The following is a 23,305-nucleotide window of genomic DNA, read 5'->3' on the forward strand; positions in this document are numbered from 1 at the left end:
AAAACCTGGCCTCATTGGGCAGGATCATATTATGAGCCCTGATTGGCTGAGCCAGCGCCGAGCTAAGCCAATCCTGTTGGTGGAGGAGTCTCAGCAGATCCTCGGCTCACGCGCGCGTGGAGAAACTGGTGGGCCGCGGTGGCTGCCGGTCTTTGGGTGCAAGCCGAGGGACCACTGAGGTTGACCAGAGGATCGTCTACTGAAGGTAAGGGTCACGTCCTCGCCCTTGTAGGCTGCCTTCTATCGGCGACAGGGCGGGAGGGCAAGGGGCTGGGTGAGGTGGTCTAGTCTGGAGGTTTCTGGTCTGGCCTAAGACAGAATTAGAGTCAGAGGTTCCAGAGAAGACCGTGACCTTGCGTGTTAGAGCGGAGACTGTACACAAGGGTAAACTGAGACCCGGAGAAGGGAAGGGGAATGTTGCAAAAGTTTGGACGGCTGAGACTTAGAAACCGTATCCCGCTGAGGCTATTTCTTTGAGAGTGTCCATTCTAGAGCACCGCCCCTCCCCAACAGATTTTAAGAGAGGATCACTTTGGTTCTCCCCTGGCTAAAAGCAGCCAAAGAAGGTGAGGTGGGGGCCTGGGAACGGACTTTGAAGGAAGTGAAGAAGATATGAGCGAGCATGAGGGGAGAGGTCATCGAAGCATACTCTCTGATACCCCAACACTCAGGCAGATAGAGGGAGAATTCCAGGCTGAGACACTGCCGTGAGCAAAGTCACTGAGAAGTTTGGAAATGTGAGGGGTGCTTGGAGAGTCTGGTTTTAGAATTTCTCTTTTTAGTTTTTTAAATTTATTTTTGAGAGACAGAGAGAGACAGAGCGTGAGCAGGGGAGGGTCAGAGAAAGAGAGGGAGACGGAGAATCGGAAGCAGGCTCCAGGCTCTGAGCTAACTGTCGGCACAGACTCCGACGCGGGGCTCAAACCCATGAACCGGGAGATCATGACCTGAGCCGAAGCTGGACGCTTAACCGACTGAGCCACCCAGGTGCCCCTATTTATTTTGTTTTTAATCATGATAAGTGTAGTCTTCAATCCCCATTACCTATGCAGCTCATCTCCCCACCTATTTCCCCTCTGGTAACGATCTGTTGGTTCTCCATAGTTACAGAGGCTCTTTCTTGGTTTGCCTCTCCTTTTCCCTTTGCTCATTTGTTTCGTTTCATAAATTCTGCATATGACTGAAATCATATAGTATTTGTCATTCTCTGACTTATTTCATTTACCATTATACTCTCTAGCTCCATCTTTGTTGCAAATGGCAAGATTTCATTTTTTTTATGGCTGAGTAGCATTCCTGTGTGTGTGTGTGTGTGTGTGTGTGTGTGTGTGTGTATCCTTTTCTCAGTTCATCCATTCATCAAAATATGGGCGACTCCCATATCTTGGCTCATATAATAATGCTGCTATAAGCATCAGTGTGCATGGATCCCTTTGAATTAGTATTTTTGTATCCTTTGGGTAATACCCATTAGTGCATTTTACTGGATCATTTTTAATATTTTGAGGAGCCTCATAGTGTTTTCTAGAATGGCAGCACCAGTTTCCATTCCCACTAACAGTGCAAGAGAGTTCCTCTTTCTCCGCGTCCTTGCCAACATCAGTTGTTTCCTGAGTTCTCAATTTAGCCGTTCTGACGGGCGTGAGGTGATATCTCATTGTGGTTTTGATTTGTCTTTCCCTGATGATGAGTGATGTTGAGCATCTTTTCATGTGTCTGTTGGTCATCTGAGTGTCTTCTTTGGAACAGTGTCTGTTTAGGCCTTCTGCCCATTTTTTAATTAGATTATTTGTTTTTGGAGTGTTGAGTTGTATCAGTTCTTTATAAATTTGGATACTAACCCCTTTTCAGATATGTCATGCAGATATATTCTCCCATTCAATAGGTTGCCTTTCAGTTTTATTGATTGTTTCCTTCGCTGGGCAGAAGCTTTTTATTTTGATGTAGGCCCAATAGTTTATTTTTGCTTTTATTTCCCTTGCTTCAAGACACATATCCAGAAAAAAATTGCTACAGCCAACATTGAAGAGATTACAGCCTGTGCTCTCTTCAAAGAGTTTTAGGGTTTCATGTCTCACATTTAGGTCTTTAATCCAAATTTTGAGTTTATTTTTTGTATAGTGTAAGAAAATGGTCAAGTTCTATTCTTTTGCATGTGGCTATGGAGCTTTCCCAGCATCGTTTGTTGAAGAGACTGTCTTTTCCCCATTTCATGTTTTTTCCTGCCTTGTCAAAGATTAATTGAGCTTTTCTGTTCTGTTCTATTGATCTATGTGTCTACTCTGTACTGTGTCAGTTACTATTGCTTTGTAATATAACTTGAAATCTGGAATTGCAATACCTCCAGTTTTGTTCTTCTTTTTCAAGATTACTTTGGCGAATTGAGATCTTTTGTGATTCCATAAATATTTAAGAATTGTTCGTTCTAGTTCTGTGAAAAACGCAGTAAATCTTGGGGCACCTGGGTGGCTCAGTCAGTTAAGCGCCCGACTTCGGCTCAGGTCATGATCTCACAGTTCATGAATTCGAGCCCCGCATCAGGCTCTGGGCTGACAGCTCGGAGCCTGGAACCTGCTTTGGATTCTGCGTCTCCCTCTCCCTCTCTGCCCTCCTCTGTTCACTCTCTGTCTCGCAAAAATAAATAAATAAATGTTTTAAAAAATGCAGTAAATCTGTAGATTGCTTTGGGTAGCATGGACATTTTAACAATATTTGTTCTTCCAACCCATGAGCATGGGGTGCGTTTCCGTTTCTTTACCTTGTCTTGGATTTCTTTCATCAGTGTTTAATAGTTTTCAGAGTACAGGTCATTCACCTCTTTGGTTAAGGATATTCCTAAATATTGTGTCATTTTTGTTGCAGTTGTAAATGGAATTGTTTTCTTAATTTCACTTTCTCCTGTTTTATTTTTAGTGTATAGGAATGTAACAGATTTCTGTACATCGATATTGTATTTTGTGACTTTATTGAATTCATTTATCAGTTCCAGTAATTTCTTGCTGGAATCTTTAGGGTTTTCTATATGTAGTGTTATGTCATCTACAAATAGTGTTTTACGTCTTCCTTACCAGTGTGGATGCCTTTTGTTTCTTTATGTTGTCTGATTGCTGTGGCTAGGAATTCCAGCACTATGTTGAATAAAGTGGCGAAAATAGACAACATTATCTTGTTCCTGTTCTTAGCAGGAAAGCTCTCAGCTTTTCACCATTGAGTATGATGTTGTCTGTGGGTTTTCCATATAAGGCCTTTACTTTGTTGAAGTATCTTCCCTCTAGAGCTACTTTGTTGAGGGTTTTTATCATGAATGGATGTTGTATTTCGTCAAATGCTTTTTCTGCATTTATTGAAATGATCGTATGGTTATTAACCTTTCTCTTACTCATGTGATATGTCACATTGATTGATTTATGAATATGGAACCAGCCTTGTATCCCAGGAATAGATCCCACTTGATTGTGGTGAATGATTTTTTTAATGTATTATTAGATTTGGTGTGCTAATATGAGGATTTTTGCATCTGTATTCATGAGAGATATTGGCCTGCGGTCCTCTTTTTTGGTAATGTATTTATCTTTTTGGTATCGGGTTGATGCTGACCTCATAGAATGAATTTGGGAGTTTTCTTTTCTCGTATTTTTTGGAATAGGTTGAGAAGAAGAGGTATTAACTCTTCTTTTTTATTTATTTATTTTTATTTTTTTAATAGTTTATTGTCAAATTGGTTTCCATATAACACCCAGTGCTCTTCCCCACAAGTGCCCCCCCTCCATTATCACCACCACCCTCCCCCCATCCCCTCCCCCTTCAGCCTTTGGTTCATTTTCAGTATTCAGTAGTCTCTCATGATTTGCATCCCTCTCTCTCCCCAGCTCTCTTTCCCCCTTCCCCTCCCCATGGTCCTCCATTAGGTCTCTCCTGTTTTCCTGTTAAACCTATGAGTGCAAACATATGGTTTCTGTCCTTCTCTGCCTGACTTATTTCGCTTAGCATGACACCCTCGAGGTCCATCCACTTTCCTACAAATGGCCAGATTTCATTCTTTCTCATTGCCCTGTAAGGTATTAAATCTTCTTAAAATGTTTGGTAGAATTTGTGAAGCCATCTGGTGCTGGAGTTTTGTTTTTTGGGAGTTTTTTTTTTTTTATTATTACTGCTTCAGTTTCTTTGCTGGTAATTCGTCTGTTCCAATTTTCCTTTTCTTCCTGCTTTAGTTTTGGTAGGTTTTATGTTTCTAGAAATTTATCCGTTTCTTCCAAGTTGTCCAGTTTGTTGGCATATATGTTTTCATGACGTGTATGTGGGTGTGTGCAAGCGTATGGGTAGAGCGGTGGAGCTGGAGACCCAGGATCTGCCCTCCACAGCTAGCCCAGTGTAAGCGGGCTCTCACTCCTTACCTGCTTCCCCTCTGGGCACTGGGGAATTATTTAGGGAGGCAGGGCGCAGAGCCTAAGTTCTCAGGCTGAGAAAGGCATGAGATCTATTAGCATCCATTAAATGGAAGTCTTTCCTGACCTTCTACCCTTTTTACCTCTTACTCTCTCGGCATGAACCAGGTCCAAAACCATTCAGTCGTATTTCACTCTTTTCCTTTCCCCTCCCCATTAACCAGTGTCCAGGTACGTTCTATCCGTTGTCCCACTTAAATGTCATTCCGGTACTCTTTTCCACTTCCGATGCTCCTCTTCCAATTCAGGTCTTCGTCAGCAGCCTCCCAACTCCTCCAAGCCAGAATTCTCACCGTGGTCTGCAGGGCCTGGCGTGACATGCCCTTTCCTTTCCCCAGGCCCATTCCAGCTGGGACGCTGGGTTCCTTGCTCAGCCTCACACACACAGGCGCATCCCTCAGGACTTGCGCGCCAGCTGGCCCCTCTGCCCGCTTGCTCCACTTCTTCCCTCTTCCAGGTCTCTGCTCCACTATCACCTTCTTTCTCGGTGGGCCGCCCTAAGCACCCTATGTATTTGGAACTGCAGCCCCCAGCGTGCCTGAGCCCCATACCTTGCCCTCTTCTTTTCCCATGGCACCTATTTTGTTCTTTATTGCCCACCCACTAGAATGTAAGCTCTATGAGAGCAGGCATCTTTGTTTTGTTCACTGCTGGCATCCGGGCCTCCTGCCCAGTTTTGCCTCTGCTGGTCCTTATACATTGTGTCTTTCCAAACCCTACTTCCCAGTCTGCAGGGTAACAGCCTGGCAGAGGAGAAAGAACAACCACAAAGTTCTGCCTTATCTGTGTAGCATCTGCTTGGCTTTCAGCAAGTCACTTGACCCCGTCTGTGCCTGACTTTCTCTTTTGTTGAATGAGACCTATCTGGGTGCGTTTGGGATCTTAATGGTGTAATAGATACTTAGATATAAAAAGACCTGGCATTTAGCAGTTTTTCAAGCAATATTATTTCTTTTCTCTGATTTGCTCTTTCATCTCCTCTACTCCGCATGCCCAAAACTTTAGACTTGGGTAAAATCCTTTCTCCACACTGCAGCCAGAGTGATCCTTCTGATCTTAACACTCACCCTGCTTACAACTTCCCAGGGCGTCTCCATCTCCTCTTAGTGTAGCCTCAAACTGACACACAGTCCCTTCGTATTCTCCACTTTGCTCTCACTCTCGCTTCATACTCACTATGACACAACTTGTCACAGTTGCCAGAACATGCTGGCTCTGTGCCACCACCTGTCCTTCCCACCCCTGGCCATGGAATGGCTTTCAGGACACCCACCCTGTTTGACTCGCTCCTCCCCGGCCTTGAGAACTTGGCTCAGGGATCGCCTTCTTGGGCCAGCCTCCCTGCTCTGGCTTTACCTTCATGAGAACTCAGAAGCAATCCACAATTGTCCACTAAGTCCATCTCCCATGATAGGTGTTGGGCTCCCTGCAGGTTGGTGCTGTGTCTTACGTAGGTTCTGCTTGGCAGTGGCTGGCATTGGGTGAGTGAGCCAGAAACTGGGTTCTCTTATAAGTTCCAGCTCCCCTTTTATCCCTGAGGCTTGTTTGAGCCCCATAGCAGCTCTGAGGTCAGCAGGGAGGGTCGCTGGCCTACAGAAGTGACCTCTGGGAGCAGCTGCAGGAGCACAGTTCAACCCTTGCTCCATTCCAGGCTCTTTGCTGGCCCTCTGGGGGCTCACAGCCAAGTAGGAAAAAATATATATATATATATAATCGAGGATGCTGAGTTTAGAACAGGAGCAGACACAGGTGCCAGGGAAGGAGCTGACTGTCCCCAGCGAGGGAAAGGAGGTTCACAGCAGTGACAGTTGAGCTAGGCCTTAAAGGATATGAGGAGGAACTCACCAAGAAGAGGGAAAATTATCTAGGTGGAGGGAATAGCAGAAGCTAAAGCTTGCAGGCATGCCGATGGGTTTCTCAGGGGCCACTACAAATCCAAAGCAGAGAGATGAATGACTAACAGAAACGACGAGACGCCTCGGGCCTATGAGAGGACAAGATTTAGCTGATTAAGTCCTTTGGGGAAGTGTGTTTTGCCTTGACTCCTGTTCGTAGTTTTGTGCACACAGGTGTCTGTCCACAGACTAGACCGGCGAGCTTGTGATAGCCCCATCTTGCCCTCCTGCACTGACTCCATGAAAGACAAGCAGGCAGGGCCCTGGCTACCCACAAACACCCTGACACACCACTCTGAATTGCTCTGCATTACCCCTTTACAAAGAAGCTGGTCTTCCATGTTTTCAAAGGAGGGAACACTTCTCTTTCTATCTGGTTTGAGGTGGACAATCTGTCTCTTTTGCCTCCAGGAGTTAGTTGTTGGCGGACTTTCCCCAGCAAGAAGGAGGAGATTGGGCTCACTTGCTTGTCTTCTCATCTAATCCTGTCAGCAGCCTTTCTCTCCTTGCCCGGAAGTTCAGCAAGGCACTTGGATTTCACCTAGATTGTTTTTTTAGTTCAAAGCTTTGTCTTAGTATGAACATACTGTTTTTTAATGGATTCCAAGAGCTAACATTGTATAGGAGAAAGACTTGAGGCTTCTGATTTGTGAACCTTAACAATCCCAGCCCCCTAAGTGTTGCTGTTTGGGGTCTTATTTTTCCATTCAGAGCTATTCTGAGCCCATTGTCAAGAGTATGGTCGGTGGCATTAAGTGCATTTCACTTTGTTGTACAACCATCCCTAGCATCCATCACCAGGAGCCTTTGTCTTGTAGAACTGAAACTCTTCCTAGTCAATGCTAAATCCTCAATTCCCCTTCCTCCAAGCCCCTGGCACCCACCATTCTTTCTATGTGTATGAATTTGATTACTGTACATACCTCATACCTCTTCAGGGTTCATCCATGTTGTAGCATTTGTCAGGATATCCAGCCTTTTTTACTTTTACTTTTATTTTATTGTGGTAAGAGCACTGCAAGGAATGTACTCTCTTAACGAATATTTACGTGTACGGTAGATTATTGTTGACTGGGTACAGTGTTTCACAGCAGATCTCTAGAGCTTTACTCATCTTGGTAAACTGAAACTTTATGCCCATTGATCAGGAACTCCCCACGTTCCCCCTGGCAGGTACCATTCTCCTCTTTCATTCTATGAATTTGACTATTATAGGGACCCTTTATAACTGGAATATGGAGTATTTGTCTTTCTGTGACTGCCTTATTTCACTCAGCATAATGTCTTCAGAGTTCATCTATGTTGTTGTGTATTACAGAATTTCCTTCTTTAAGGCTGAATAGTCCTCCATTGTATGTATGACCACACTTTCTTTCTCCATTCATGTGAGTGAATATTTAGGTTGCTTCCCTCTTGGCTGTTGTGAATAGTGTTGTAATGAGCTTAGGAGAACTAATATCTGTCTTTTTGAGATCCTAGTTTCAGTTCTTTTGGATATATTCCCAGAGGTGGAATTACCGCATCATATGATAGTTCTGTTTTTAATTTTTGAGCATATTTTATATCATTTTCCGTAGGAGCCGTACTATTTTTGCATCCCATCCAACAGTGTGTAAGGTTTCCAATTTTTCCACATCCTCACCCACACTTCTCTTTTGACTTTTTGATAACAGCCATCCTGACAGGAGTGAGGTGATCTCTCATTCTGGTTTTGATTTGCATTTCCCTAATGATTAAGTGACACTGAGCATTTTTTTGCATTTGTATGTTCGCTATTTGTTTGTCTTCTTTGGAGAGATGTCTCTTCACGTCCTTATCCCATTTTTAAAATCCTTATGAGATAATATTGTTTGCAAATATTGTGTCCCGTCCCATCAGGCAGAGTGATACTCCGTTGTGTTTTATCTGTTCATCCATCGATAGACACTTAGGTTACTTCTACCTTTTGGCTCTTATGAATAGTGGTGTCAATGAACGGGGATGTACAAATATCTGTTTAAATTCCCGCTTTCAGTTTTTTGAGATATAAGCCAGAAATGGAATTGCTTGATCCTCTGGTAATTCGACATTGAATCTTTCTGAGGAACCCCATGCTGTTCCCCACGGCAGCTGCACCATTTTTCAGGAGTTCCAGTGTCTCCACATCCTTGTCAACACTTGCTGTCTTCTGTTTTCTGGGTTTTATTCGTAATAGCCACCGTAACGGGTAAGACGTGGCACGTCATTGTGGTTAGCGCTGCGTGCCCCCAGTGGCTGGTGATGGTGAGCGTCTTCCCATCGCTCATTGGCCGTCTGCAGTGTAGGTCTTCTTTGCAGAAGTGTGTTCAGTCAGAGCTGTTGTTGGTGTTCATTTTAGTGTGAGTGTATAGCATGTGGGGGACTAGGTTGTGGGGTGACCAGTGGGGTCTGACCCGTTCCCCAGCCCCCCGGACAGCTGAAGTAGCACCAAAATTCTTATGTGGATCATAGTATTTATCAACTTTAATTTGTATGTAATTTGAGACAACGTAAACTTGTTTTTGTCTGCTGAGGACTGAGTGAGCACTGCTTGAATGGTATGGACCCGTGGCAGCAAAACGGGTTTCTTCTTTCACCTCCCGGATCTTCCCTTAGAGATCGAGTTGGGGAACAGGCTTAAAGGCTTCTTGCTTTTCTAGTAGTACAGAGTGGCTATGGAATTGGCAGCTGTGCTCTTTGGATTTCAGAACTGCAAAGAATACCTGTTTTGATTTCCTGTGGCTGCTGCAACAAATAACCACAAACTTGGTGGCTTAAAACAGCAGAAATTTCTTCTCTCCCAGTTCTGGAGGCCAGAAGTCTGAAATCAAGGTGTCCGTAAGGGCCATGTTCCCTCTGAAGGCACCAAGAGAGGAGCCCGCCTCGCCTCTGTCAGCTTCTGAGGAGTCTCGGTGTTCGTTGGCTCATGCCATCTGCCCGCTCGGACTACCTGACAGTTGTTTGAGTTAGATAGAGTGAGAAGCCAGCAGTGGGTGTTCGCGAGTGTGGCGCTGCCAAGATACAGCGAGCCCATCTGCCCCCAGAGAAGCTTCTGCATCTTAGGTGGGTGTCCATGTACGTGTGGTAGAGAGAAGAAGGTGATGTGCGTGAGCGCGTACACGCACCGTGTACTCGTGTCCAGGGGATGTGTGAGTGCCTGCTTTGTACTGGGCCGTGCGCTGCATACCAGTGTACAGCGGTGAGCAAGACAGAACTCTGGAAACTGTTGGCTGGGCCGTGGTGCAAGTACCTAAATCTGCATTCCCCATCTGATGCACGTTGAGCCAAATGAGTTAAAGCTCACCAGTCACATCTATTTAGAATGAACAAGTGACAGGGCCCCTTGCCAACATAAAGAGAACTTATGACATGGAGGGATAGGTTAGCAAAGAAGTACAGATCAACTTTGCTTAGCCATTACATGCATCTGAAAAGGTCCATGAAAAGTGAAGTTTTGAAATATATTTTCCTGATAACTTCCGTTATGATTTCAGAGACCTGTTTCCCTGCGTGCAGTTGGACTGTTTTCTTTGTCACAGATTTCACCGTCTCCAATGTTAGGAGATCCCTGACTTAAGTAAATTGATCACTACCAAGAAAACAATTGTAAGACCAAATACATCTAACCCAAAACTGAGCGGTTCTCTTTGTTTGTGAGTCAGTATTATGAGTGAGTGGCGAGAGGAACATATTCTAGGAGCCGTCACAAACGCTTCTCTTATGAACGACTCCTCGGTTTGGCGTTGGGACTCCGTCAGCTCGTGTGCTTTCTTGTGTCTTGCTTGTGAAGTGCTCAGTCCCCACCCTAATGTGACCACTTCCTGAAGGCTTCTGATGTCCCCAGACACTGAGTTCTTCCACACATAGAGTGGCTTGAATTTCAGCAAGAAGAGTTCGAGGTCACTGTTTTGTCCCAGCCCCCCCTGCCCTAGTATTATGAGGATGAGTACATAGTCCCTTTTATTCACGGGGAGACTCAGCTGCAGCAGAGAGACGGGACTTGAGCGGATACCTAGTCTGTGGTAGGGCTGGCACCAGCACCCAGCACTCCTAGCTCTGTGCGTTTTCCCACTGCACTCCCACAGTGTAACGATCAACACAAGAGAAATCAAGAATAATTGAAGCATGTGAGTGCCATGGAAAAAGCTACGATGCCAAAGATGTTCCTTGTGTTGTAAATGACAAGAGACGCCATTGAACGGGCTTCCCATTCTGCCTCTAGTCCAAAAATGCAGTGAGTTATGGGCCAAGTACACCTGTGCCTCAGAGAGAAGCCTGTCACAGGAATGTTAAGCAGAGGGCTTCCCTTAACAGCTACCTACCGCTGTGGTCCAGCTCTTTGTGGAAACTCGACAGGGGAATGGAATCCACGTAAAAACACTAATGCCTAAAAAATGTTTCAGTTTATATTACATAAATGTCTGTCTCTAAATATGTCTTTATGAAGAGAAAACTTCATCGCGAACATAACGATACTTGGAGCTGAAATGGAACAAGCATTTGGTGAGCCAATGAGAGACCAGGTCACGCGGACACATCTGACGGAAAACATTCCAAATGTGAGTACTGACACAAAAAAGGTTAACCAAATCCAGATAAGGGGAAAGTCAAGGACATATACACCAGGAAGCCGGTGATATTACCTGTGGGTTAAAAATTGTATTTGGTACATTTATTAAATCAATGTTGAGTTTTATACACACATACACATATTTAAGGTATCAGTTACTTATTGCTGTGTAACAGTGTTAGAACATAGTGGTTTAAAACTACCCATTTGCGTGGAGGAGGGCACTTGGGATGACATTGGGTGTTATATGGAAACCAACTTGACAATAAACTATAATAAAAAAATAAAAAATAAATAAAACAGTACCCATTTCTTTGTTCTTGGTTCTGTGATTCAGGCTGGGTACAGCTTGGGGGTCCTTGGCTGCTTTCCTCTGGGTTCACCCACCCACCTGCGGTCATGGGGGACCCCCCCCCCTTGACGTGTGAGTTCCAAGCGGCCTCAGTCACATCCCTGGCAGTAAGTGCTGGCGTCAGCCGGGTGCCTCAGTTTGCCTTTCCGTGGCCTCCAGCAGGCAAGACCAGGCTGCCCCAGCAACCACAATGGCAAGAGCAAGGACCCCCAAGATCTAGCATGGCGAGGATCACAAAGGACTGTAAGGAACTGTCAGGCCTCCTGGAGGTTCTTGGTGTAGGTTTGCAAAGGTTTGGTTTGATTCATTTTTAATGAATGATGCTAACATTTCAGAAACGAAGTCATGCCAAGGTAAAATGTGTTTATATCAAATGTTAATAAATTAACATTTATAATCTGGGCCACCAGATTACACTTGTTTTGGTGTGTAGCTCAGAATAAAGCCTTCTCTGTGCCTCTAAGGTTAATATGAGATTCTAATGTTCATATGAACCACAGATTCCTTGCCATCTAGTTCCTTGTTTGTATAAATTGGAATTTTACTGATACTCAGCAACCAAAAAAATGTAGATTTCACTGGTTGTGTCATGGTATTCTTTGTCACTGGTTGCCTTTAAGTATAAGTTACAGATTTAAACTGCTAAAATGAAAACACTTTCACCTTACTTTATTTATATATTCTGTGTAAGACTTCTTTGAAAAGGGACCCATTGCTAGAGACAAAGGAAAATAGAACAGGTTGAAAGAAACCCAGGGGCCTAGATCAGTCTCTTACCTCTAGATCATATTGCAATTAAGATCATTTGAATGACTTTCTTTTCTATTTTTTTTAATTTAAAAAAATTTTTTATGTCTTTTATTTATTTTTGAGAGACAGAGAGAGACAGTGCGAGCAGAGGAGGGTCAGAGAGAGAAGGAGACACAGAACTGGAAGCAGGCTCCAGGCTCTGGGCTAATGGTCAGCACAGAACCCAAGGTGGGGCTTGAACCTACAAACCGTGAGATCATGACCTGAGCCGAAGCCGGCCGCTCAACCAACTGAGCCACCCAGGCATCCCCTTTGTTTTCTATTCTTAAAACTCTCTCCAGGATGATGGCTTTATAACTTCTCTCAGTAACCCATTCTTGAGTCCCTGCCTGTTTTAAGTCGAGCTTTGTTCTTGTTAGTACATGTTTCTTCTTGTCCACTGTGCCTACTTCCTCTGCATCACCTTTCATGGCCCTAAAATGTAAGTAGCTATTTCACGTGATCTCTAGCCATGTGGTGTTACCGGTGTGATTAAGGACCTTAGCCCTTCACACACCTGACTTCTCTGGGGTAGATGTCAATTCAGTTCTCATCGCTACAGAACTCTGATGAATAGCCATTGGCCCACTTGTTCCAAGCAATATTGGTGCTGCATTTCAGTTTAACAATAAAAAAAAAAAAACACCCAGGGTGCCTGGGTGGCTCAGTCTTGATTTCGACTCAGGTCATGATCTTGTGGCTCATGGGTCCAAGCCCCACATTGGGCCATGCACTGACAGTGCAGAGCCTCCTTGGGGTTCTGTCTCTCCCTCTCTCTGCCGCTCGCCTGCTCATGCTCATGTGCGCTCTCTTTCTCTCTCAGTATAAATAAATTTAAAAAATAAAATCATGCACTGGACATAATAGAAAGGTTATTTGTTTTAAATTAGACCATCAAACTATGAAACAAGTATAACTAGAAATGCCAGATAAAGAAGAGAATCTGAAATCCTTTGGGATACTATCAAAACATGTCTAGTTTGAACCTCTTTGGACTAAGGCAAATTTAGCAAACCAAAAAAAATCAGTTTGGGGAGCAGGGAGATTCAGAGTTATTCTTTAAAAAAAACTGCATTTGCCTGTATAGCTGACTTGAGGGAAGGAGAAGGTACAGCCCAAATGAGGATCAAATGGGGATCAAATGGGATTTGTGTATTTAATTTGCCTGTGTCCGAGGAATATCTTAGAAATTTCAGTCAAGGTGCAAATTATTTAGCATGGTGTGATTACATGCAATTGGAGTAATCAAGCAAAACCTGGACGAAAATGGGTTGAAGAGATCATTTGTTTGGCGGCTGGGGGCGGCATGGAATAGTGAAGTGGATTACGTCAGTAGGTTACACATGCCTGAGCCAATGAGGCTAAAGCTCCAGAGCCATCTCTGGGTGGCCCAGTGGCCTCTAGTGAAAATGCCAGTCCGTGGGGTACCAGGTTGGGAGGGGCGAGTCTGTAGTAGGGGCCCTGGCACCTCTGAAGTCTCCTGCATAACTCAGTTGTATAGATACTTGAGGGGTTGTTTGTTTGTTTTCTAATCAGGAGCAGAATTTCTTTAATATCTTTAGTTTCCACACTCCCAACTTTGATTTACTGTACATGAGGTTAGCGAAAATGGGCGTTTCTCATTTTTCAGGATGTGCAGAAATAGTTTTAGAAACACCCCAGGGAGGCGGGCTCCCACTGGTCCTCCTTTGGAGACTCTTGCGGCTAGCTTAATCAGTGAGCAACAGGCAGTTCTGCATTGACTCTCTGGCATCAGAATATTGAAGTGCCTGCATCTGGACACATCCATTATCCCCAGTTACCAGAATTGGAATTTAGCCCAGAAAGTGCACATGTTGCAGAAGGTGAAATGTAAACACCATAGCTCTTCCCTGATTCGTCAGTTTGCTCAGAGCTTAGAGAAGGGAAAGCCAAGCCCTGGGCCTGGCTGATTAACAGTTTACTGATCCTCCCTGCAGCCCCTCCCGCACATCCCGTCCGACAGCAACAGTCTTGGATATACTAAGGTGGGAAGGGATTAGGTGACAAGTCCAAAGTCACACAGCACAGCCCGGTAATGGTCAGTGAGGAAAAGGGGCTGACTTTTTCCTGTGAGCATAGAGACTTTACTTTTTTCTCGCTAATATTTTAAGTCTACATTGTCATTTGAGTGGGTGGCATGTTGTGTTGTGTTTTATTTTGTTTCTGGCTGCCTTAGAAGTGCCCAGGGTTCTGTTATTAGGAGCAAGAAGGTATTACTTTTGGGTTTTTTGTATTGTCCAGTTTTGATCACACATAACTTTCATTTTCTCCAGAAGTGCTTCCTGCTCCTTTCACTAAACACACAGCATGCACGTATGCGATCATGCAGTCCAGCCAAGATTGCAGGATAGCTCAGTATCATTTGCTATCTCTCTTTCCTCCTTACTGATCCCAGGACAGGAGGGTGCCACTGGCAACTGAACACCAGAATTATGTAAAGCTTCCAACTTGACTCAAGAAGAATTTCAAACAAACAGAATGAGTTGCTCATGAACATGTGAGCCAAAGCTCTTTATAGCTTCCAATTCTCATATACCCTCTGCCCATCCCTCTCTTTCCGCAGGCCAATAAGTGCACTGTGATTGGAGGTTCTGGATTCCTGGGGCAGCACATGGTGGAGCAGTTGCTGGCAAGAGGCTACACCGTCAATGTGTTTGATATGCGGCAAGGATTTGACAATCCCCGGGTGCACTTCTTTCTGGGTGACCTCTGCAACCAACAGGTAATGGACCCCCCAGGCTTGCCAATTTTCCACAGGCCCCCAGAGGGAAAGTACCAGGCTTATCCTGCTCAGAGGTCAGCCAAATTGTTTCAGAAAATTTTGTTTGAAGAGATTTAAAGTTACAGGAAAGATGTCAACACACACTCACATTTTGTCAGTACAACTGCACTCTACCAGGGTAATGCAAAGACAGCCATGGTTAGTACATCAATGAATGGGTGTGGCTGTGTGCCAATAAAACTTTATTTACAAAGTCGTCCACAGGCTATACTGTGTTGACTACTGTTCCAGAGTATTCAGTTGATCTTGGAACAACATGGATCAGGGGCACCACCGACCTTCATTCAGCTGAAAATCCATGTACAACTTTTGACTCCCCAGAGCTTAACTACTAGTAGCCTCCTGTTGACTGGGAGCCTTACCAATAATATATACAGTCACGTAAAACACATTTTGTATGTTGTATGCATTATATACGATATTGTTACAATAAGTAAGCTACAAAAAAGGAAATGTTGTTAAGGAAACCATAAGTAGAGGGGCACCTGGGTGGCTCAGTCAGTTGAGCATCCGTCATCTGCTCAGGTCATGATCTCATGTTTGCAAGTTTGAGCACTACTTCGGGCTCGCTGCTGTCGGCGCAGAGCCTGCTTTGGACCCGCTGTCCCCCTCTCTCTGCCTCTGCCCTGCTTGTGCTCTCTCAAAAATATGTAAACATTAAAAAATTTTAAAAATAAAGAAAACCATAAGGAAGAGAAAATACATTCATGGTCCTGTACTGTATTTACCTCAAAACCGCACATAAGTGGGCCCAGGGAGTTCAAACCCACGTTGTTCAAGGGTCACCTGTGTACCGAAAAGTGCAGTTGCTAGGTTTCAGGGTTTTTTAAATTGACATATGCTTCCCATTCCATAAACTTCATATTTTTAAAATGTACGATTCAGTGGTTCTTTGTATAGTCACAAAGTTGTGTGGCCATCACCTTGGTCTCATTCCAGAACATTTTCAGCATCCCAGCCGAAAGTCCTTTTGCTCTCCTCCCCTCCCCGCCCATGGCAAGCACTCATCTCCTTTCTCTGTAGGAGTGCCCCCTCTGGGCATTTCGTAGCAGTGGAGTCACACAATAATATACGCCCTTTTATGACTGGCTTCTTTCACTGAGCACATTTGCAGGCTTTGCCATCCTGAGAGCTGAACAAGCTGCTGTATCAACTTTCTGTGCACACGAGCAGCGTGGTAGGTAGGGTCCACGTCGTTCTACGGCTTTGCCAACATTCAGCGTGCTTAGACTCCTTGGTATTGCCATCCTCAAGGGTGTGGATTGGTAGCTTGGTAAATTTTAAGGGCACAGCTTCCTCTGCAGGCTGTCTTCTCTCCCACGCTGCCCACCCCTTGGAGCCCAGAGATAGGGTACACGTCTTCCTGGCTTGTCATCGCCACTTCCTGCTGCCCTAAGGTCTGTCTGGCTGTGCACATGATGCCGGCAGAGTGGACATACCCCAGTGCCCCTCCTTGGGACAGTCATCCGCAGCCACCTACTCCCTTTCCCAGGGGGCTCCATCTCATTTCTTAGTCATTTTAGCTCTTGGCCGAGGTCAGCCTTGTCATAACTGTCGGTAAGTTCAGAGGTCACACAGATGACCCTGCCAGTACCCTCACCTCACCTCTCTTTGGCCTTCTGTCACTCACTCCTGTTGGCCTCTAGACCTGTTGCCATCTCCCGCCCCAGAACCTGTTATCATCATGAAATGTGCCCTCGCCGTGATCTCGCTTACAGGCCCTCCACTCTTTCGAGTTCATGCCCTATAATACCTTTGCCAGCAATTCTCAAACCAAACCCACATTTCTGGCTCTTTTCCACTATCCCTCACCCAGTGTGTGTTGTGTCCTCACTGCCTTTGAGCCCATGGCTGACTTACTCTCTTGCATAACACTTATCTCCCTTGCCTCTTATCTGTATCAGTAGTCAGCGTTCTCCAGAGATACAACCAGTAACGTGTGTGTGTGTGTGTGTGTGTGTGTGTGTGTGTGTGTGTAGATGGAGAGGAAGAGGGAGAGAGAGATGGAGAAAGGGGTAGATTAAGATTTGAAGAAATTGGCTCACGTGATTGTGGGGCTGCCAAGATTGAAATGTGCAGGGCAGGACAGCCGGCTGGGAACTCCGGCAGGACCTGCTGCTGTAGCCCCGAGGCAGAATTTCCTACAGAAACCTCAGGATTTGCTCTTAAGGCCTTTCAAGTAATTGGATGAAGCCCACTCCAAGAAGGTGGAGGATAATGTCCTGTACTTAGATTCAGCTGATTACGTATGTTACCCACAGTCATAGAATACCTTTATGGCCACACCTAGACCGGTGTGCGATGAGATCATGAGACTGCGCCTCGCCGAGTGGACGCAGAAACTTCTCCGTCAGGTCGTCCTTACGAGGCGTAACCACACCCCTGGTTAAATCTGATTCTCCCTCCTCCCTCGGGGCCTCTGGGCACTGAACAGAGAAAAAAATACAAGGATTTTTGCCTCTTTCTTCATGGTCACAGCCTTCGAGCAGGTCCCATGGTACGTCATGGCACCACATGCACAGGCCTGCCCGTGACCGCGGCTCTGCTCTGCAGGTGCCACGTCTGTGCCAGCGATAGCGCTCTCTTCCGACCCAGTGATTCCGTGAGGGGTTCTGGCTTTTCTCTCCTGCATCAGCAGCAGTCGGTCCGTCTAGGCGCAGTCGTAGCCAGCAGCACACACGTGTTACAGGCTCACCCATCGTAAGAAAGCAAAATGCCCCGGCGGGAGGTCCCCTCCAGACATTGCCCAGCTTCTCTCATGGCATCAGGGAACCCAAAGAGCCATTTGCACTTGTCGCCCCTGATTGCTTCATTCCATTGTCTCTTACAATACTCCAGCTAGGTTGTCACCAACAGCCCCTGTCACAGCCATCAGGAACCTGGAGGCGACCAGAACCAGTGGCCAAGCCTAGGACACCCCACGTGCCCATTTCTCCTCCTGCCATTCTGTCTCATCTCTATAATATCTTTTCTCTGGTTTTTGCTGTTCTCTTTATCTCTATAGTTCCTAAGTGTGGCAGGCTCCAGAGCTTATTGCTTAGATCTCTTTTCTTCTCTGAGCACACTCAGTGTCCACGTGAACCCCCTCCTCCGGCTCACCGCTGAAATACAGTCAAGGAGCTGACCGGCTCCCAGCTTGATATCTGCAGCCTCTAGCTGTCCTAGACTCCTGTCCGTCCTGCAGGCAGATGTCTCTCTTTGTATATGTAGTAGACATTTTAGACTTGCCGTATACAACATTCAACAGCTGGCTCCTTGCTACAGGTCCCCTCCCACTCCAGCAAGCCTACTAAACTCCTCTCCGTCTCAATAAATGACCCTCTCTGTCTTGCCAATTGCTTTGGCCAGAAACCTTACATTTACCCTCGATTCCTTTCCGTTGTACCCTCAGTCCCGTTCATCAGCAGATCTTTTTGACCGCACTCTCCAAATAGGTCCCCAATCTGACAACTTCTCACTCCTTCATTTGTTACCATGTTGGCCCAAGCCACCATCCTTTTAACGCACAAATCAAATCATGATGTCCCTCTGTTCAGAAGTCTCCAATGGTTCAGTTCTGTTTAGAGCAAACACGTAGGCCCTTATAATCACCTATGAGGTCCTGGGTGATTTTCCCTCACTACCTCTCTGGCGTAACCCTCTCCTGTACTCTCTCAATGCCCTGCTCCAGGCACACTGGCCTCTTTACTGCCCCTCAGACTCACCAACTGAGTGTCTGCCTCAGGACCTTCGCACTCACTGTTCTTTCTAACAGGAATGCTTTTTGTGAGACACTGAGCTTGCTCCCTAAATTTAAGTCTCCAACCAATTTATGGTAAGCCACAAGCCCCTCCAGATCTCCTTTACTCTGCACATTTCTGTATAACACTTGATAGCTGCTTTACTGTGCATCTACTTGTTTATATGCCCACAGTCCCCAGAGACAGGAAGTTCCATGAAGGCAGGGCTAGTGAATCTCTTGATCACTGCTGTGTCCCCTCAAAGGAGCGGAGACTCCTTAGCAAACTTCAGCTTCCTTCCAAACTGCCCCCCAGCTCTCTACTACTCCTGTGATACCGTTGCTAGCATTTTATTTACAAAGTTGGTGTTTTAACCCAAACTTAAAGCAAGACCCGCCGGCGTGGTGTATTGTTCTCCAGCTACACCCAGCTGCTTAGGCACCAGCAGGGGGAAGGAGAGAGTTGCACTTAATCAGGGCTGGAGTTTGCAAGACCAACTTGATAAAGACAGACATGGGCAAGGCCAAGATTGTGTTGATGGATCATGAAGTCCAAGATAAGGAGGATGGAAAGAGGTGAGGAGGTTTAAATGGGTTTGAAAGTCACTACTTAGGTTTTGTGCCATATTCTTGAATTCATTCATCAGTACTTTGTATTCGCCATTTCTTTCTTCCAGGGTCCTTCCTCTTCTTCCTGAAGTGTTTCCTTTAGCATCCCTCAGTGAATATTTGGGCAGTAAACTTTCTGGGCCCTTGTATGCCTGAAAATGTTATGTCACCTCTCTCATAAGTGCTTATTTGCTAGGGGTGGAATTGTAGATCCACAATTATTTATTCCAACACTTAACCCCCTCATTTCTTTGGGGGTCAGCTGGGCTTTCCTCTCATGCCTTTTAGGATTTGGTTTTTTTTCCCTGTATGCTCTGTAGAGAGCATGTGTACGTCTGAGTTTTCATTTTGTGCTTAAATCCTACTCAATACCTAATGGGCCTTTGCAATCTGAGGATGCAATCCTGTCCTCATTCCTGGAAAATTCTTTATTAATTTATAGAAGGAATTCTTATTCTTACTGGTGATCAAATTGTCCCTTCTTCGACCAGTGAGGGCCTCTTCAAGTTGACTCTTACGTCTTTTTAACAGGACCCCAGGTACTCGGCTAGCTTCCTTCCTTTCTGGTTTGACAGGGTGTTCTGGGCTCATCGTGTCTATTTCCTGCTCCAGCTCTGCAATCCGCCACTGCTCTCAGCAGCTCTGCTTCCTTATAGCAGTCAATGAAGCATAGCTGTTGTTATTTCCTTTCAGCTTGCTGCTCTGTACCTATGTTCACAGAAGGGAATCCTTCCGTGTATTGGCTGTTCGCACTTTCATAGTGTGGGACTTTTTCATATGACTCATAATTTGTATCTGTGAGCTCATTTTCCCAGGAGTTTTACCCTCAGGTGCCCTGAATTGTCACACACACACACGTACACACACCCCCGTAGTGCACAGAGACACGGATACTGCCCTTGTGTAGACCCCACAGGCTTCCTTCTCATGCCTTAAACCAGTTTTTACTGGCGACCGGTCAGTGGGGAAAAGTGATTGAAAGGACAACATGGTTTGTACCGTACGTACTTCGGTATTGTTTGAATCTTTTACTGAGATGTACTTCCGTGTTAATTATAGAATTGTGAAAGGGCAAGACGCCTACACGCCACAGATTGGAGAGTCGGAATATGAGGAGGCTGTTTGTCTAAAGCAGGAGTGATTTTTTTTTTTGTCTCTGTTTCCTTTTCCAGGATCTATACCCAGCTCTGAAAGGTGTAAGCACAGTTTTCCACTGTGCATCACCCCCACCATCGAGTAACAACAAGGAACTCTTTTATAGAGTGAATTACACTGGCACCAAGAATGTCATTGAAACTTGCAAAGAGGCTGGGGTTCAGGTAAGGGGAAAGCTGGAGCGCGTGCTGCCAGGAGCCTGTCGTGGCCCGCTCTAAGTGTGGGAGCCAGGGGTCTTCTTGCCCTCTTCCTGGGCCTTGCAGGGCTTGCTTCCTAAAGTGGTGTGAAGAACCTAGAAAAAGCCCTAGGAGCTGCTGGACCAGTTTGAGCTGTAATATTGTCACTGCACCTCAGTAGGCATCTGAGGACACTAAGGCTTATCAGTCTCTGGTTAAAGAGCCATAAAGTTTCAATATTGCTTATTATTTTTATTGTGGTTAAATATCATAAAATTTACCATTTTATCGATTTTTTAATTTATAGTTGAGTGGCATCAAGTACATTCACATCGCTGTGCAAATACCCCCATAATCCATCTCCCCAACTTTCATCTTCCCCGCCCTGTCCAAGCCCTTGGCACCCACCATCCTACATCCCGTTTCCATGAATCTAGAGACAGCACAGAAGCGGACTCCTGTGGGATCTGTACTTCTATATCTAGCTTCTTCCGTTCGGCGTAAGGTTCATCTATATTGTAGCCTAGGTCAGAATTTCTTTTTTTTACCACTGAATAACATTCCATTGTGTGGCTAGACCACATTTTGTTAAGCTATTCATTCATCATTGGACACCTGGGTTGTTTCCACGTTTGCTGCTGTGAATCATGCCGCTAAGAATGTAGGTGTATAAATATCTGCTCCAGTCTCTGCTTTCAGTTCTTTTGGGTAAATACCCAAAACTGGAATTCCGGGTTCATACACTAATTCTATGTTTAACCTTTGAAGGAACCTGCCATAGTATTTTCCAGACCTTGTTTACATTTTCAAAGAAAAATAAGCTACTTATTTTTCACCAATAGAAGCCTGTTATAAATCAGACCTGAGGGCATATGAATTTCCACCCTGTCGTAGTTTGCTCCTTTGTTATAAACCCTGATTTTCAGGGTCATCACCCTTGTGGGGCACCCGGTGTCATCAGCTGACCCAGCAAGAACAGGTGGGCGCCTGGTGGCTCAGTTGGTTGAACATCCAACTCTTGATTTTGGCTCAGGTCATGATCTCACAGCTCATGGGGTCAAGCCCTACGTTGGGCTTTGCACTGTCAGCATCGAGCCTGCTTGGGAATCTCTCTTTTCCTCCACTGCACCTCTCCAGCTTATGCACACAATCACTCACGCTCGCTCTCTCTCTCTCTCAAAATAAATAAATAAACACAAACAAATAAAAATAAAACATTAAATAAAAGAACAGGTTTATAAGGAGCTCTTCTGAGGTCAGTGCCTGGAAAAGTTGGATCATAGAAATAGTGACCCCTTATACTTTGCAAATAACAGGACATTTTGCCATGTATTTGTCACCTGATTTGCTCCTTGATAGGTAACAGGAGCTACAAAGGTCACTTAGTAGGTTAGGAACCAGATTTGAAAGGTACATGATATCTCTTTGTCAGTAATGAAAGAGGTGGGATTCCAATCAGACACTCTGATGCCCAATCCCAGACTCCTTGGTCTATACCATGCTTGAGCTCTGTGAATTTCACTGCTGCTGTTTTTTTAAGTGGAATAGCCTAGCTATCCAAAAAAGATTCAAGAAGAATATAGTACTCATACAGTCATCACAGAGTTTAAGTAACACTGCTGGTAGAGTTGAACCCTTTGTGTTTCCATCCTCAGTGCCATCGCTGTCTTTCCCCACCCACGGAGAGGGACTGTTCTGAACTTGGATTTATCATTGCTGTTCATTCCATGGGCAGCCAATGGAAGTTATCAGCTTGCATGTTAAAAGCTTTATAGAAATAATATATTGAATATAGTTTCCTACAACTTGCTTTTTTCCCCAACACGCTTTAGAGCTTTTTCTTTCTCGACGTATGTATATGCAGGATATTCACTGTAGTGGCAGAATAGCTTAGTGGGCTGCGGTGCAGAAAATGGCTTTTCGTGTTGTGTTTAAGGAACAAGAGACTGTTTCATGTGGGTTTTCCCCTCAGAAGTTTAAAGTGTTACTTTGCACATTTAAATATTTAATCCACCAACAATTTAGGTTTGTATGTGGTCTGAGGTGGTGGTCGAATGTCTGTTGTTCGGCACCATCATCACGTGACCCATCCTTTCCCTGCCGTTCAGCGCCCCCTCCTGCGCATCTCCAGTGTAGGCGCCTCCAGGGGTCTCTTCCCGGCTCTTTCTTCTGCTCCATTGGCCTCTGCCTGCACCCATGCTGTTGTGCTCTTCCTTCAGGAAGCAAGCCTTAGGCTGAACCTCAATGTGTACTAAAACACCCACCCCCAACCATGTGCTTCAGAATTTCGATGGCTGTTCTGAGCCCTTTGCTCATCCATATAAATGTTAGAATCAGCTTGTCAAGTTTCTTGATAAAGGCTGTTGGAGTTCTCCTTGTCATTCCATCAAATTTTAAGGTAGTTTGGGAGACAATTGATACCTTTCCTACACTCAGCCTTAATCTCTTTCTCTCTCTTTAATGCCTTTCAATAGAGTTTTATCCTTTACTCTAGAAAGGTTTTACACATCTTTTATTAAGTGTATCCCTATGTACTTAATTTGGGGTTATTAAAATAATATCTTTCATATTATATTTTTAATTGCTAATGCATAGAAACACAGTTAATTTCTGTATATTGATTTTGGACTCAGCAACTCTGCCAAAGTCTGACTGTGATCTTTTCTGTATGTTCATAATGTTTTCTGTGTAGACATTTCCAATATCTGTGAATGGTGATAGTTTTGTTTCTTCTTTTCAAATTATTCCTTGCTGTTTGTCTTAACCCACTATGCTTGCTAGAACTTCCAGCACAAT

The 23,305-nt window shown here is 45.0% G+C and overlaps 1 protein-coding gene across 1 annotated transcript in view; it reads left to right on the plus strand.

The window, feature by feature from the left end:
- The first annotated feature begins 86 nt into the window (after nt 1-86).
- The window catches only part of NSDHL (NAD(P) dependent steroid dehydrogenase-like), a 29,391-nt gene continuing 6,172 nt past the window's right edge, over nt 87-23,305 (plus strand). Inside the window, exons 1-4 of the mRNA XM_029929885.1 lie at nt 87-205; nt 10,785-10,896; nt 14,633-14,791; nt 20,351-20,497. Of these exons, the coding sequence (XP_029785745.1) occupies nt 10,825-10,896; nt 14,633-14,791; nt 20,351-20,497 (378 nt within the window). The 5' untranslated portion in view covers nt 87-205; nt 10,785-10,824. The remainder of the gene's footprint in view (nt 206-10,784; nt 10,897-14,632; nt 14,792-20,350; nt 20,498-23,305) is intronic.

The sequence above is a fragment of the Suricata suricatta genome, chromosome X (assembly GCF_006229205.1).
Source record: "Suricata suricatta isolate VVHF042 chromosome X, meerkat_22Aug2017_6uvM2_HiC, whole genome shotgun sequence".
NCBI classification, from domain to species: domain Eukaryota; kingdom Metazoa; phylum Chordata; class Mammalia; order Carnivora; family Herpestidae; genus Suricata; species Suricata suricatta.